The 14,314-nt window shown below is 36.9% G+C and overlaps 1 protein-coding gene across 8 annotated transcripts in view; it reads right to left on the bottom strand.

Annotated features, from left to right (window-relative positions):
* Nucleotides 1-4,613: 4,613 nt before the first annotated feature.
* Nucleotides 4,614-14,314, bottom strand: part of LOC129769707 (LHFPL tetraspan subfamily member 3 protein) — a 51,397-nt gene continuing 41,696 nt past the window's right edge. For all 8 annotated transcript variants that reach the window (XM_055772123.1, XM_055772125.1, XM_055772131.1 and 5 more), the window contains exons 5-7: nt 5,629-5,769; nt 5,444-5,545; nt 4,614-5,340 (exon numbers count right to left, since the gene is read on the bottom strand). In XM_055772123.1, the coding sequence (XP_055628098.1) occupies nt 5,138-5,340; nt 5,444-5,545; nt 5,629-5,769 (446 nt within the window). In that variant the 3' untranslated portion in view covers nt 4,614-5,137. The remainder of the gene's footprint in view (nt 5,341-5,443; nt 5,546-5,628; nt 5,770-14,314) is intronic.

Here is a 14,314-nt window from a genome sequence, read left to right as displayed (position 1 = left end):
TCAGTAGGATATTTCCGTATCCAATATTGGATGCATAAAACCTTGTGCCTCCAACGTAACGCTCTCGTTTTCGAAGTTCTCCAAATATGCATTCATTCAGAATGAATTCAGATTCAACTTCATACAAATGATCTCTAAATCAACGATAATCCTACGTCACCCTTGCGGTTATACCATAGATATAACCCACTTCCTGTTTTTTGTCCAAATTTTCTGTGTGAAGTAAGTAACAAAAAGGGATAGCAAGCAAACACCAACTTCAGAGGATAGACAAAAAAATAAAACAAGCATGATTTTGCCAATGTTCAAACAAAACTCTTCGAAAATTATTTAGATGCAAATGATCGCATTTGACGCAAATTCATTTAGTTTTATTAATATGTTCTGCGGTGGCTAGCAGATACCGAAGATGGTCTATTTATATCTGTTTTGTTTCCAAAAATTAGAATTTATTACAAATTCAATTCACTTCGGAAAGTAAGAAAAAATTTAAAATCACCGAGATGTAACCAACTCAACTCAGCTTTTCAAACACACACATAGGAAACCTGTAAGCTGATAAAAGACTGGAAGAGCTTATTGAAAAACATCAGTTGCAGTATTGTTGTACAAGAATCCCGTCCTCGAGAAAATAAAATATCTGCATTGAATTTAAAATTGAACCTAAGCTTTTAAAAATTGAACTTAAGCTTTTAAATTCGTGCAACAGTTTAATGTTTTATTTTTGTGTTCGTATATTGATGGATGGTCTCAAAAACCGTCGTTACGAGGAATGAACTGTCGTTTAAAACCGCAAGTGGCGAAAGGGGAGCTATTGATATCGGAGCTACTGAGCAATTCAAATCCGATACGTTACCGCTGTTGATTGTAGACTATAACCCACAAGATATTTTGTTTGTTTTTTTAATGCTTACCCAATAATACATACTACTTCAAAAGCGGTAAATGTAACGAGGGCAAACATTCCAATCACAGTTGCGGCAACGAATATGGACGGATCGGAAAAGTTGGAAAGTCTGGTCATTGGTGAAAGTGTCAAACCTAGATGTTTTAAAAACATTAGGAATCTTCTAGTGATTTTGAAAAGCAACAAAAATATGTGGATGGTGAGAGCAATGTTTGAAGAATGGATTTCCAGAAACTGGATGAAAGAATGGTGACTGCTAGCTGATGCGTAGTGAATCATGTCAAATAATCTACTTTTGTTAATTGCTTCGTCAAAGCCGGCATTATGAAATCAGACAATTTAGAATGCATCAATGAAAACTGCATTGATAACGACCCAATATAGGAAAATGTATTCCGATCAAATTTTGAAGCGCTCGCTGAATAAGGTTCTGATTCTCTTGATGGTTTGGTTATAAATGGTTAATATTAATTAATAAAAACAATGCAAGAGCAATCATCTATAGGTAACGTTGATTAAGAAACTCATTCAGTGCCTGACGACAGTGGAACCATAAGTCCACCCTTTCAATCTCAGCTAGAAGTTGCTTTCCAAATTATTTTTGCTGATTTATCAATTAAAAATATGGAATTATTATACAAATTATTCAAATTTTACAAAAATCAAAAATAAAATACTCCGGATAATCGAGTCTAAAATTCCGAATAATATAATCCCGGATAATCGAGTCCGACCTGTATTTACAATGCCGATTTCTCCCGGGCACCTTGGTTTAGATATCTCTGTTAGGGACCCGCCGCATGTGTCGTCAATTTCGACCAATCAGAAGTGGGTATTTCCGTTAGGATAGGGGTTGAGATTTTTCAATTTTTCGATAGTTAGTTCCATGACATATTATTTTCTTCAATATAAAGAATTGTTATGGAGTACAGAAATCGATTGACGCAAAAATCTCATCAATCCATCATGAAATGACTGAGCAATAAGCGTTTGAAATTGGGCAATTTTCACGATGTGCTCGACTTTCGATTTTCAATTTGTACCCCAATATGTTCCCGAAAAACGTAATCCTACGTCAAAAACTTACCAAAGAATAGTATTTCAATTTTTTGTCGTAGAACTACGTCTTTCATTAAGGGTGCCAAATCAGAAAATAGGCCAGATTTTTATGAAATAAAGTTAACGTTAATGACTATTTTTGCCGCGAACGGATTTTGGCGATTTACGTACCAAATGAATCGGAAATTCCCTAAGATATTTTGATATGCAATACATTATAATCCCATGGTGTATAAATGGTTAAAATTCATGAAATCTATAAGCGTTTCCATTTTCCCATACATTTGTTCTGTCCATTTGTGTGCGTTCCCGAACAGAGCTGTTAATAACGAGCAACTTATGTACGAGCAGCGAAGGGGAAATCGTAAGACTTAAAGTCTCCGCGAACAAAGGAAAAGAAGAAGAACGAAGGGGAATATTTGCCTAGAGTATAAACAGTGGATCTCGCTGAGTCAAACTTTCAGCAACTTAAAGATGTAGAACCCTAGGTTGATCACCTAAAATGTAGTACTATATTATAATGTAAACCAAATTAAGAAATAAAAAAGAATTTAAGTGAAAAAAGAAAAAAATAGTGAAAGGCAAACTTTCATTTTTTGTGAGGACACCGACTGAACAACAACGTTGCTGGGCTAGCTGGACGGTGAGGAGCGGAGGAGTAATACGAGGAAAAAGTAAAGTTTTCTTCGGTTAGAGACGAATGAACTAAAGAAGTTTAAAGTCTCATGTGTCTTAGTTTCGAATTGAGCTGTGGACGCGACCAAATTGCTGACTCGCTGATGTCTCTAGCATTGCAATAATTGCATCAAACTGATGCCATTGCATTAGGGTTCTGAGCTACACAATTGTGTGGGGAATCATCAAGCTAAGCTATCGTCAGCTCACCAAGAAAATAAATGTTCTGGAATTTTGTCAGTGATTTGATTTCGCATGACGCTAGCAAAACTCTCTCCACAAAGGATGACAGCTAAGCTGATCTAGACCGACAATATTTATAGCTTACTAGCTGACCCGGCAAACTTCGTCCCGCCCAAAATTTGCTTATTGTTATCAATACTTTCAAACATTCCCGTTTTCATACTATGAGCAAGTTCATGGGTCCAATCGCAAAACTGTTCATTGATTGATCTTCTAATCGACCTCGTTTAATTTTTATTTTTTTTTTTTTGGTTTCATTTTCTTGATAAATTATCGAGTTGTGCAGAAATTTGTGTTTCATTTGTATGGCAACCCCACCTAAGAGAGGGGAAAGGAGTAATAACCACCATAGAATCATTTATTGCACACTAAAACCTCCGGATGTAAAATTTGGTTCTATTTGCTTGATTAATTCTCGAGTAATGCAGAAATGTGTGTTTAATTTGTATGGCAGCCCCCCTCAGAGAGGGGGAGGGGTCTCAAACTATCACGAAAACCTTCCCCGACCCCAAAAACCCCTAAACCCATTTAAATATATATAGATGTTGAGAAGAGCGTAAAACGGAGATAAGTGTGTGCATATTGAATTGCTTCAAGCCATCGATATATGGTTATTTTTTGTGCGTACGTGCGTGCGTTTTAACGTATTGCGCTGTTGCAGGTGAACATGTCGATCCGAACGGGGCAACAAGGAGGAGAGATAGCGGGAGGGAAATATTTGCGCTAGGATATTAGTAATCAATCTCTGCTGAGGCAAATATTCTGTCTTTTCCAAGCAGTTGACATTGTTTGTTTTCCGTCATCGTTGGTGCCTTTGACATTGTATCAATGCATTGAACTAACGCAATGGTTAAAGCAGGTGTTAAGTTTGTGCACCAAAAAATTATTTGGTAATACCAAGTTATTCAATAAGTTATAATAAGTTATAAATTTATTTGGGTTCGCGTGCCAGTTGCAAAACTGCCTTCAACTCGGATTACATTTGCGCTAATCTTGATCATAATGAAGTAGTGCTACTCTTTTCGAGGTTGTTGGGATTAACAGAAAGAGTTTATTTCGTTTATTTAGTCACCAGGAAAGTAAACCTCATTCTGGAATTTTGTATGTGATTTGGTTTCGCTTACCAGTAGCAAAACTTTCTCCACTAAGGATGACAACTGCGCTTATCTCGAGCATGTATTGCTCTGAGTGGACAAGAATGAATCATCAAACAATAATCGTCAAATTATTCTACCAGACCAAACTGTAGAATGGTTATTTCTAAAATTTCGTAGCATTATAAAATAATATTCGCAGTTATAAACAAGCGACTTGAATTCAACTACAGCGTAGTTCTACGTCAACAATGCGGTCGTGCATTGGACACAACCTCCTATATTTTTTTTATTTAAAGAAAAATATGTTAGGGAATAGATGAGCTGTATTTTGTATCTATTCAATGTTTTGTTGTTATTGTTCCAAGATGATATAATTTAATCGTTTTGTGTGACCTTGAGCGTTTCTCTCTATAACGACATCCGAATTCTCTATAGCGACAGTTCTTTATAGCGAAAATTCTCTATAACGACGGTCCCCAGCGATGTCGCTACGCTGGATACGCTGGATCATTCATAAAAAGTGAAATGAAATTAGTCATACGACTAAGGAAATTGTGATTTGGGTGGGTCGACAAGGTTCACATTCTACAATAGAGCCCAATCAGGATGTCATCAGAAATAAAACATAAATGTTTGAAAAATAAAATTTCGTATAATTCTTGCTAAAAATCTATCCTAAAATAAAATTCTAAGTAACAAATTATAAAATAGAAGAGAAATTGCAGGCTGCTCGCTTCTCGGTATGAAGGGATGAGTTTAAATGTGAGGTAAAAGAAATACACTTGTATATATATTTACTCTACCTGCTGGCATTGCTGTTCAGAAGGATGTGATTCAATTGGAAAATAAATTAAAATGCAGTTATTTGCTCTGCTGTCTGCCAGCACTGCTATCGCGACAGCTCCGTGAATCGTTGACTTGCAGGCAAGATTGTTTCCGATTGAACGCAACACGCGCCATCGTTGATAAATTGGGGTTGTTATCCAAGCTAACAACTAAGGTGTTACGGAAGTAACGTTTCGTCGTACAATTTGGGAATTCGAAATATTCTTCGGTATAGTAAAATTTGAACTCAACGGTAATTAGCAGCAGTGTAACAGAATGTTTCCTCCAAAACACCTATGGTCTACGTTCTTAATTATTGTGTATCGTTTTATCACAGCTGAAATTGGTGCAGTGAGCTGTGAAAATCCGGCCGTGGGGGACCGTAGCGACTGGCCGTCCGACTGGACATTGTGTCGTTCCCGGTCATCATGTGATGATGAGGTGGTGCGACCAACAGGACCGGCTGCAGGTTCAACGACTTGCGGGAACCGGCAATACTAACGGCATCCGTGACGTAGGCGTTGTTGATTTCACCTTAAGTAAAATGAAATATGAATAAGTATGCGATACGCACTCACTCGAAACAGGATCTAGTTTTCTAGCTCTTCAAAGCTGGTATATGGGAGATTGACGTTACCTTTATACATGCTACTCTGGTACTGCGGCTCTGGTTGCAGGCGGACGTGTCTGGTTGCCAAGATAAACGACAGAGTGGCTAGGATGAATCCATCAATGCAAGCTAAAACGAGATACGAGATCCGAAAGCGCCCGAGAGTGAGTCACCATCGTGTTTGGTTTAAGTTCGTTTTGCGGATAACATACCAATGATTGCTAGAGGATACGCCCATCGTAGCCCGCAGAGACCAACCTCGAATCGGTTCGACTCTGGGCCGCAGATCTTCCTAAACTCATCCGAATTCCAGCCGAAGGGGAACGAGACGCACGCGATGACCATGCAAAGGGCTGGAATGAAAAATATGCAGATGGATCAGCGAATGATTGAATGATGGATTGGGGTTGAAAAATAAAAGATTGCAGAGCTATTCTATCGCAAATGACGATTCTTATCATAAATTTTATTTTTGTATTTTACGATTTGTCTCAAGTTTTGCAGACGCATTCCTTATGGCCAAACATCAAAGCAGCACAATCGGTTTCCCATTTCGACTCTAGCCTTACTTTAGAGAAGGGCCTAAGCAACGATTACTTGACTTTTTCTAAAGAATATAACTCAGAAACGATTGATCCGATTGATTTGGTGTCTTCCGCAATGTTTTAGGTCATTATAGGGGCTGTATGAATAAAGTATGCATTGTTAAAAAAAATGTCTTATTTTTATTTTATTGAACTTTTTTTCGAAAATAACACTTAAAAGTAGAGTTGAAACGGATATCCGACCTGTCCGATCGGATACCGAATATTAGAAAAATCAAGAATGTCCAATTAATACAAGACAAACCATAACAAAACAGCTCATAAACATAATTCATACATAATAAAAAATAAGGTTTTATTACTGAAATGCTCATAAATGGTCCGAAAATCTAAAAAAATTCTCATAAAATTTTCTTCCGGGCTGTTTCCGTTTCAAGAACTCCTAAATAGTCTAACTTGAACCTTGGGCCCAAAAAGGTTGAAATTTGGTAATTTGAATCTTCTCAGAAGTAATTGAAGAGACTTCCCAATCCAGCGTTTGAAGATGCTCTTATGCGAGGGAAGTTCGATGTTCTATGTGCTGTCTCATCCTTATTCGAATATTCTTTTTCATGTTGTAACATGTAACGGACAAACAGGTGAGGCCAGACTTGTTTTTTTAAATGTTTCTTGAAATACCTGAAAAAGCCTAAGGCATAAAGTAACCATCTACAAGGAAAGCACCATTGTTGTGCCATCAAATGAATAAGTTTGTGTCCTCTCTTAGATTATCATCCCTGAAGACGGTTTTTTTAATCTTACATGAAAATAATTGATTGATTTTTTTTATCCAAAATATATATTTTATTAAGGCTCATATGGCGTCAGCCTAACGGGGCCGGGAGTAAAATAATTGATTGATATTTTTACTTATTTAAATTCGTAGTAGGATGATATCCGGCCTCGAAGCTTTCGGTATCCGTTATCCGGCCAAACTACTATCCGTTTCATCACCACTTAAAACCCAAAAATGTGTTTTTTTTAAATTTTTTATTTACATGTCGCTGCGGACAACTAATGAATAATAAAACTAATATTATTGCACAGTTCGCCAAAATGGAAAAAAATGAACAAAGAACTTAAAATTTGAAAAAAAATTGTATTTTTGAAAATTGTTGAAATGTTTCTTATAATTGATTTTAGACCCGATTTTATGAAAGTACGCATAACCTGCAGTCAAGAAGGTACATGGCATAATTTTGCTAAACGCTACCGTTTCAGAGATATAAATTTATTAAAAATTCTCAACTTTTGGTCGTTTTCGAATGTTTTTCGAGTCATTTTATTCTAGAAGCAAGTCTTTTTCACTAAAAGAGTAGATAATTTTTGACTGAAATGTTTGAATTGAAAATAAGGTGACGTGGTTAACTTCTATGGTATAAGGTTGTGAAAAAAATACAGGGAAAAGTCGAGAAAGACGAACACTCCCTATAAATTACGTTTTTATTCTAAATTTTAATGATGTAAAAACATGCAATACAGTGTATCAACACCTTTGACACTTACTGTGTAGGTGTACACTGGCTTTCTGTTAAAATTGTAGATGAAAACAAAAAAAGGAATCCTGCTCCTGCTCGATGTAAATTTTCGCCTGCAGAAAATAAGGTTCTCATTGTAAAAATACAATCAGAAATTACAGGACCAAAATCAAAAATTTCTGCAAATATAGTATTCTTTGAAAAGAGACTAGCTAATTGGTTTTAATTTGATATGTCGATCATCGAAATCGGTGCAGTAGTTTAAAAATTATGAGTTTAAAAAAAAACATTTTTTGGAAAAAATGAGAAAAAAATAATCTTTCGGATCACCCTAAAATGGTCACCTATTTAATTTGATATGTAGATTATCCGAATCGGTACAGTAGTTCGAAAGTAATGAATTTAAAAAAATGACTTTTTTGGGAAAAATGGGAAAAATTGATTTTCTGGGCAACCCTAAAATGGAAATGATCAAACTAATGATAAAAAATACGGGTCTAATATTTTGCGATAAAAAACAAAACTACCACTTTTCACGCAAATCTGAGAACCACTATATCGGTTTGACATGGAATGGCCGTATATAATCATTTCAATCGCACTTCTAGGTGGATTAACACTATTTTCCTAACTCAAGTAGTCATTCAAAACACTTACATGTTGTTAAATTATCTTGAAATTATTGAGCAATTGATTTCTTAACAGAATTTTTAATAGAAAGTAATATTCATTCCACTTTCAGACGGAGAAAGCGTTAACCGGACAGCGTATAGAATCTCCTTCTTCTGAATTTAAATTTGCAGTAGACTGTCAGATTATACTCTACGATGGTTTATTAACGAAGTAATATTTGTACATTACGCCTCCCATCAATATGATACACGCTCTAGTAAGTTCTATTGTATTTGCTCAGGTTGTTCTAGAATGTTCGCTATAAACAATAGACCTTATATTATAGCAATAGAATTTCTCTGTCCCTGTCTAATATCTTTCTAGAAAAGTCAGTTTGTTCTCTGGTGAATTGTTATTGTTTAGATATCGTCTTTTGAAGTAAGTTGATTGTTTGTAATGCCTTGTTGTATGCGGTGTTTTGTAATTTTTTAGTGCTACGAAAATGTGTATTTGGGATTTGGGGTATTTAAGTATAAACGCCACCGGAGCGCAATTTTCATTATGAATTGGTTTTTCTTAATTAAATTTATTCTGAGGTCAACGTAATGGGGACGTAGTCCCCATCAATCAAGGATAAGGAACAGAGGCCCTAAGCCACCGAGGTGACGCAATCCGAGTCGGCTGCCGACCCGCCGTCGGAATGGCGGCCTTTCGCAAGCAAACCTGTGTCTCATCGATTGCCCGGTTGAAACATAGGAGACGATCCTTTCGTTAGGTCCGACCGAGCGTTAGCGAGCGTCTGACGGCATACGTTTGCCCGGTTAAGTTTTGCTGTGAAATATATCATTTATATTTCAGTGCGAAAATTAACCGGGCAAAGTTTTAGTTTAGAGTTTTTAGCTATAATTTAAGTGTAATTTGAAATTATTTGTGTTTAATTTTGTTGTTAATAAAGTGATGTGAATATAACAAAGTGTGTTTCTTTTTTTCTGCATTCGAGTTCCTTCTTGGCTCCGCTTAATAAAAAAAATTAAAATTTGCAGTTCGAATCGTCTGCAGTTGGCCAAACGAGCCGCCCTATCTAACAGTAATGTTTTATCCAGTAGTGAAGAGGAAAATATCTGTATGAACGATCTCAGTCAGGAAACAATAGAAGCGACATCAGCAACTTCAATAGAGTTAAAAAATTCCATCATGAATGTTACTTACACTTCTTTCATTCTAAGCCCCTCACTTGATATTTACTAAATTTTATCTCTATTGATTTTGTTGAATGTGATGAGAAAATATATTTTTTATGTACTATCAACACTTTTGGCTGGTTTGTCACATTACTTTCATTTTTTGGAAGAATGTTGGGAATGTGAATTGAACTCGTGACCTTTTGCGTGAGAGGTGCTAATGTTATCACTACGTTAGATCGGCTCCGTGAAAAAATAATGTCAACTTTATTCATTTAACCAACTGCAATGTTTTCAAATTGATAATTTTTCAGCAAGAAAAAAAACAAAATATAGGATTTTCAAAGAAATTTGGCTATGGGGAAATTCTGGAAAAGGGGTCTCTTGCCCAGAACAGTTTGAGAACCCATGGTCTACACTGATCGATGGTTTTATTGCGACTGTCTTATTCTTATTCCATTCCATTCTTTGTTTTAAAGAGGCTATAAACTTTTCAGTTCATTCGTCTCTATATCTTGTTCTTAACATTTCGTGCCCTATTTATGTGATTGGTCCCATAGTCATCTGAATAGCGAGATGCTCAATAATTAATTTCCTATTCAACTAGCACAGAGTATGAAAATACCAGGCAAAAGCTTAATGAACAATATTCGAAAACGAACACTATTCAAGGAACACAAAATACCATTTATTTATTCTAATTTCAGCAAATAAAATAAAATTTATGGCAATTTTTAACCTGTAATGATAGAAAAAAAATTGTAGGTCTTATGGAACAATCCTTGTAATAGAATCATCATTGTATAAAAACTTGAAATAAAATATTACAGAGAAACTTCATGGAGGATTACATTCACATTTAGTTAACAATATTCCTCAATCAATTGACGGCCGGCAAATAAAATTTTGTAAGTTACATCTAAAATGAAAAAAAAACATAACAAGATTAACATCATACGTACATTCCGTTCAAATTCCTGTCTATCTGAGATTCCACACTATACACTAGAGTGCCAATGGAATCGGCCAATCTCAACGTTTCATGCAATTCTAAGACATTTGGCATTAAAAAACTTTTTTGAAAACCCCGATTTCCTTTATTCCTCCCCCTGGGTGATTTTTCGATTTTCAGAAAACTAAAATTTTGAGATCTGTGACAACAGTATGAGCCAATATTTTGCAGAGTGTATTTTATCGTGCAAATCAACATTCCGTAGGGAGTCTCGCATGAAAAATCGATATGACGATTTTCATTGGCATCCAAAACCATACGTTTTGCCTCGTATTCCGAAAAAACAGTCCCAGAGTGTCGATTTTTGACAAAAAAAATATTTAGAGATGACAGTAGATCTCGAAGTTTCATGCAATTTGAAGACACTTGGCATCAAATTTTTTTTTTTCGAAAACCCCGATTTCCTTTACTCCCCCCTTCGGTGATTTTTCGGTTTATAAAAAACTCAAACTTTGACCGCTGTGCGACACTAATAAATGAAGTCCGATTGAGCTGATATTTTGCATATGGTAGTTTTTCGTGTGAATCAACATTTTTAATCAAGTTCGCTTTGAAAATTCGAGGGTCACTTTTTTCCCATACATCCATTGGCACTCTACTATACACACTACATAGAGATCGAAGAAACAGCTTAAAAATATATGCAAAAGGCGGCTCCCGTTTGATCACGATCAAAACGCCTTCTTCTGGTAAGGTGGTGCTACCTAATCTCATATAACGAATACACCAATTGAAGCGTGCCAGACTATGTTGCCTCACAGTAACGTGAAGCAAACAAAACCAGCATAATAAATTGTCTGGTAGCACATGTTAATTTGCATAAATATTACTACGGCAGGTGCAAGATATTTTATTGTGGTGTGAGTATGGTTGGTTGGAAATGTTTAGGTTCTTAATCTTAAACAGTTCAATTGATAGTATCAATCACATGAGGACTTAGCATACGTCATCTTACCCACAATTACCTCAGTGAGTCGAACTGATGAATCCATTCACCACATGACGACGAAGGAAATTAGTCATATGAAATGAAAATAAATAATCCGTTTCGTGTTAGCGCTGCTGTGAATCTGTTTTCCCATTGTGGTCAGAACCGGTTTTTAGAAGAAGCAAAAATATATATCCCGGCTGTCCGCTGGTGAAAATGAAAGAAAGTTATCATGCGAAGCCACAGACCGGCTGTCGCTTGTTTCCGACGACGTTTGCCTTCAAGCTTCCAAACGTGTGTTATCTTTTCCCGCAACCGCACAAGTAAGTCACTAAGTGGGTCATTACCAGCGGATATACTTGTCCCGTATCTTCTGTTCGAATCGCTATTGGTTTCAACATATCGGATGGTAGTTTTTTTTCAGCATAAAGTGGAATGGTATATTCCACTCCATTCATGGGAAATTCATGGGTCTAGATTGATATCACTATACGCGGTTGAGACCCTTGCAAGCTACCGGCTCTAGAGCTGCGCCGGGGTACTCGGTACTACGCTAAACATACATGTGAAACAAGTAGATAGCGATACCATTTGTGGAAAGTTTATAACCGCAGTGAAACATGGTTCTCTGTTTGTGGTCCAAAACTGGAATGCTACCGAGTCACGGGAAGTGTGCAATTTTTCGCCATAGTAAAGTGTTTTAGCGAGACCTTAGACGACCTTTGCACGACTTCTCATTCGTTTGCTGCGTACAAGTGGTAAGCTTTTCCATTCGGGGGATCGTAAACAGCAGTCGGAAAAGGAGTCTTCACCCTGTTCATTGAAAAGCGCCAGAGATTACGATCCGCCGTAAACCAGTTTGGGAATGTAGGCGAATGACTCGTTGTAGTGAAAGTGCCCTCAGCTGGAAAGTGAAAACATATTTTCATCTAGTTTGGTACCGGTGATTAGCGGCAGGAAAATCCAACGTGTTTTGCCTCTGGGATGTGCTTCTGTCGGTGTCTCCCATAACATCCATCACTTTCATTACTTTTCGTACAACGCAGTAATCAGCGAATTTCCTATCTAACGTGGTCTACGATCAAAGAGTGGATCTCATAAATCTAATGAATCCTTTAACGATTTGATAGTATATGATCTTGCGAAGCCCAACCCTTCACATTGGCATCAGTTATCTCTTCCTGAACTGTTTCCTGTTTCAAGAACGTGGCTATTAGTAGACGCCCACTTAGATAAAACAGCAACTCTTCATGCGCTTAACATAATTGCTGCATTCCTTCACAAAAATACTTCTTCCTGACAATAGCTTGATGCGAATCGTGCTACGTGCTGATTTATGAAACTTCTCGTTGCTAGTAGCCGCATTCTGTTCTCAATGCAGAGCAAAATATCCGGGACGAAACTCAAATAAATCAGTACGTGATTAAATTCGTTTTTAGTTTTTTAGATTCATGTTTTTCAAACAGGCATATGATCGAAACAAATTTAAATATGACAGGACCGGTGCCCTCTCTGCCGAAAAGTTGCCTCCAAAAGCCGGTGGGCTAGCAGTGTCTGCACTAATTAGAAATATAATTCTGAAACTCAGAACCCGGATAACCCACAGATTGCCAGATTACATCATACTTCAGTATCCCCCTTCTTATTAAGTTTGCCTTTCTCAATTGACCTGTATTTCTCAGTCAGGATTAACCCCGGGAATCAGAATCAGCCGTGTTTGGCTTTTCTGTCAGTTTCGGGTTTCCGGTCGATGGTCAGACGTTCACAAAATTGAGTGACAAAGTTTGGAAAACGATAAGTGGAAATGAGCACCTATAAATTATTTTCAAGCTACAAGCTTCTAGTTTGGGAATCTATTATTTAAAAATTTTTGCCCCGATGCGCAAGGAACAAAAAATGTCGAAGAACATAAAATTTCGAAATTTTCGAAAATTTCGAAAAATTTCGGTTTCCTTCGTTGTGTCCCTGTTTCATATCCCTCCTATCCGAACTATAAACTTTTACTTAGTCGCGGCAATACATACACACACTCTTTACAGATACACGGGCCAAAGGTTGTGCAGTCCACTGATGATTCAACAAGAGCCAAAGGTTGTACCGTGCATGACAACTCTACACGAGCTGATGTTTGTGCCGGCTAGTGACCATTCTATCCTGGATTCCTCGAGTCGAGAAGACGCATCACGCTAGATATGGGGTACAGACTAGGGGGGCGTTGCTGATTAATGGTCAGCTGCATCCCAATAGGAAGTATCCCGTGTCGGGCACACGTATAGAGCATCGAAGACTGCAACATACCAATTATGAGAACACTTGTAATACTAACCTCGAGCCAACCGCGAGTAATCGGTTACATATTACTAACATAGTTATAAGGCAAACATTGTCGAAATATTGAACTCCCTGCTCCGTCAGGTTGACGCCATATGAGCATTAATAAAAATATATATTTTGGATAAAAAAAAATTCGAACTGGCAGTCGATAGGCAGTTTTAAAAAACATGAAAGTAGAGAAAGTAGAGTAGATTAAAGAAGCACTGTGCTTCCTCAGCCCTGTCGTCAAAAACGTCGTAACGTACCATCGGCCACTTTAAGGAGCACAAAAAAATTCTACTGAAGAGTAAATCATTAAGTTTTGTTGCTTTCAAAGCTAATATCCGCAGTACACAACATGCGGATCGAATAAAATAATTGAGTAGTCCTACGTTAACAATACGGTCGTTTGTTGGATACCAATCTTCAAAATTATCATAGGTTGTTTTTATGGAGGTTTGAAAACTACTAAGCACATTCGCATCTAGCACTGAAAAAATTGTAAGGGGTTGTTGCCTAGGAAACGACCGCATTTGCGACGTAAAACTACGGAATTATATCATTCAATCCGCTTGTTTATCACTTCGAATATCAGTTTAGAATGCATCGTAATTTTTGAAACAACTTTTTAGAAGAATATTTTAGTGGCTTCGATAGAGTCGTAGTTTCATAGAATCAGCTGAGGCTGGGTGAGTCATAATTCATTTTCATAATTTCATTTTTTCGCGAGAACAATACGACCATCACGAGAATAATAAGTGAGCAGCGCAAGCGTTATTTTTATTTGCAA

The sequence above is a fragment of the Toxorhynchites rutilus genome, chromosome 2 (genome assembly GCF_029784135.1).
Source record: "Toxorhynchites rutilus septentrionalis strain SRP chromosome 2, ASM2978413v1, whole genome shotgun sequence".
NCBI lineage: Eukaryota > Metazoa > Arthropoda > Insecta > Diptera > Culicidae > Toxorhynchites > Toxorhynchites rutilus.
The sequence above is the reverse complement of the archived record's forward strand: the minus strand, read 5'-3'. Positions and strand labels throughout refer to the sequence as shown.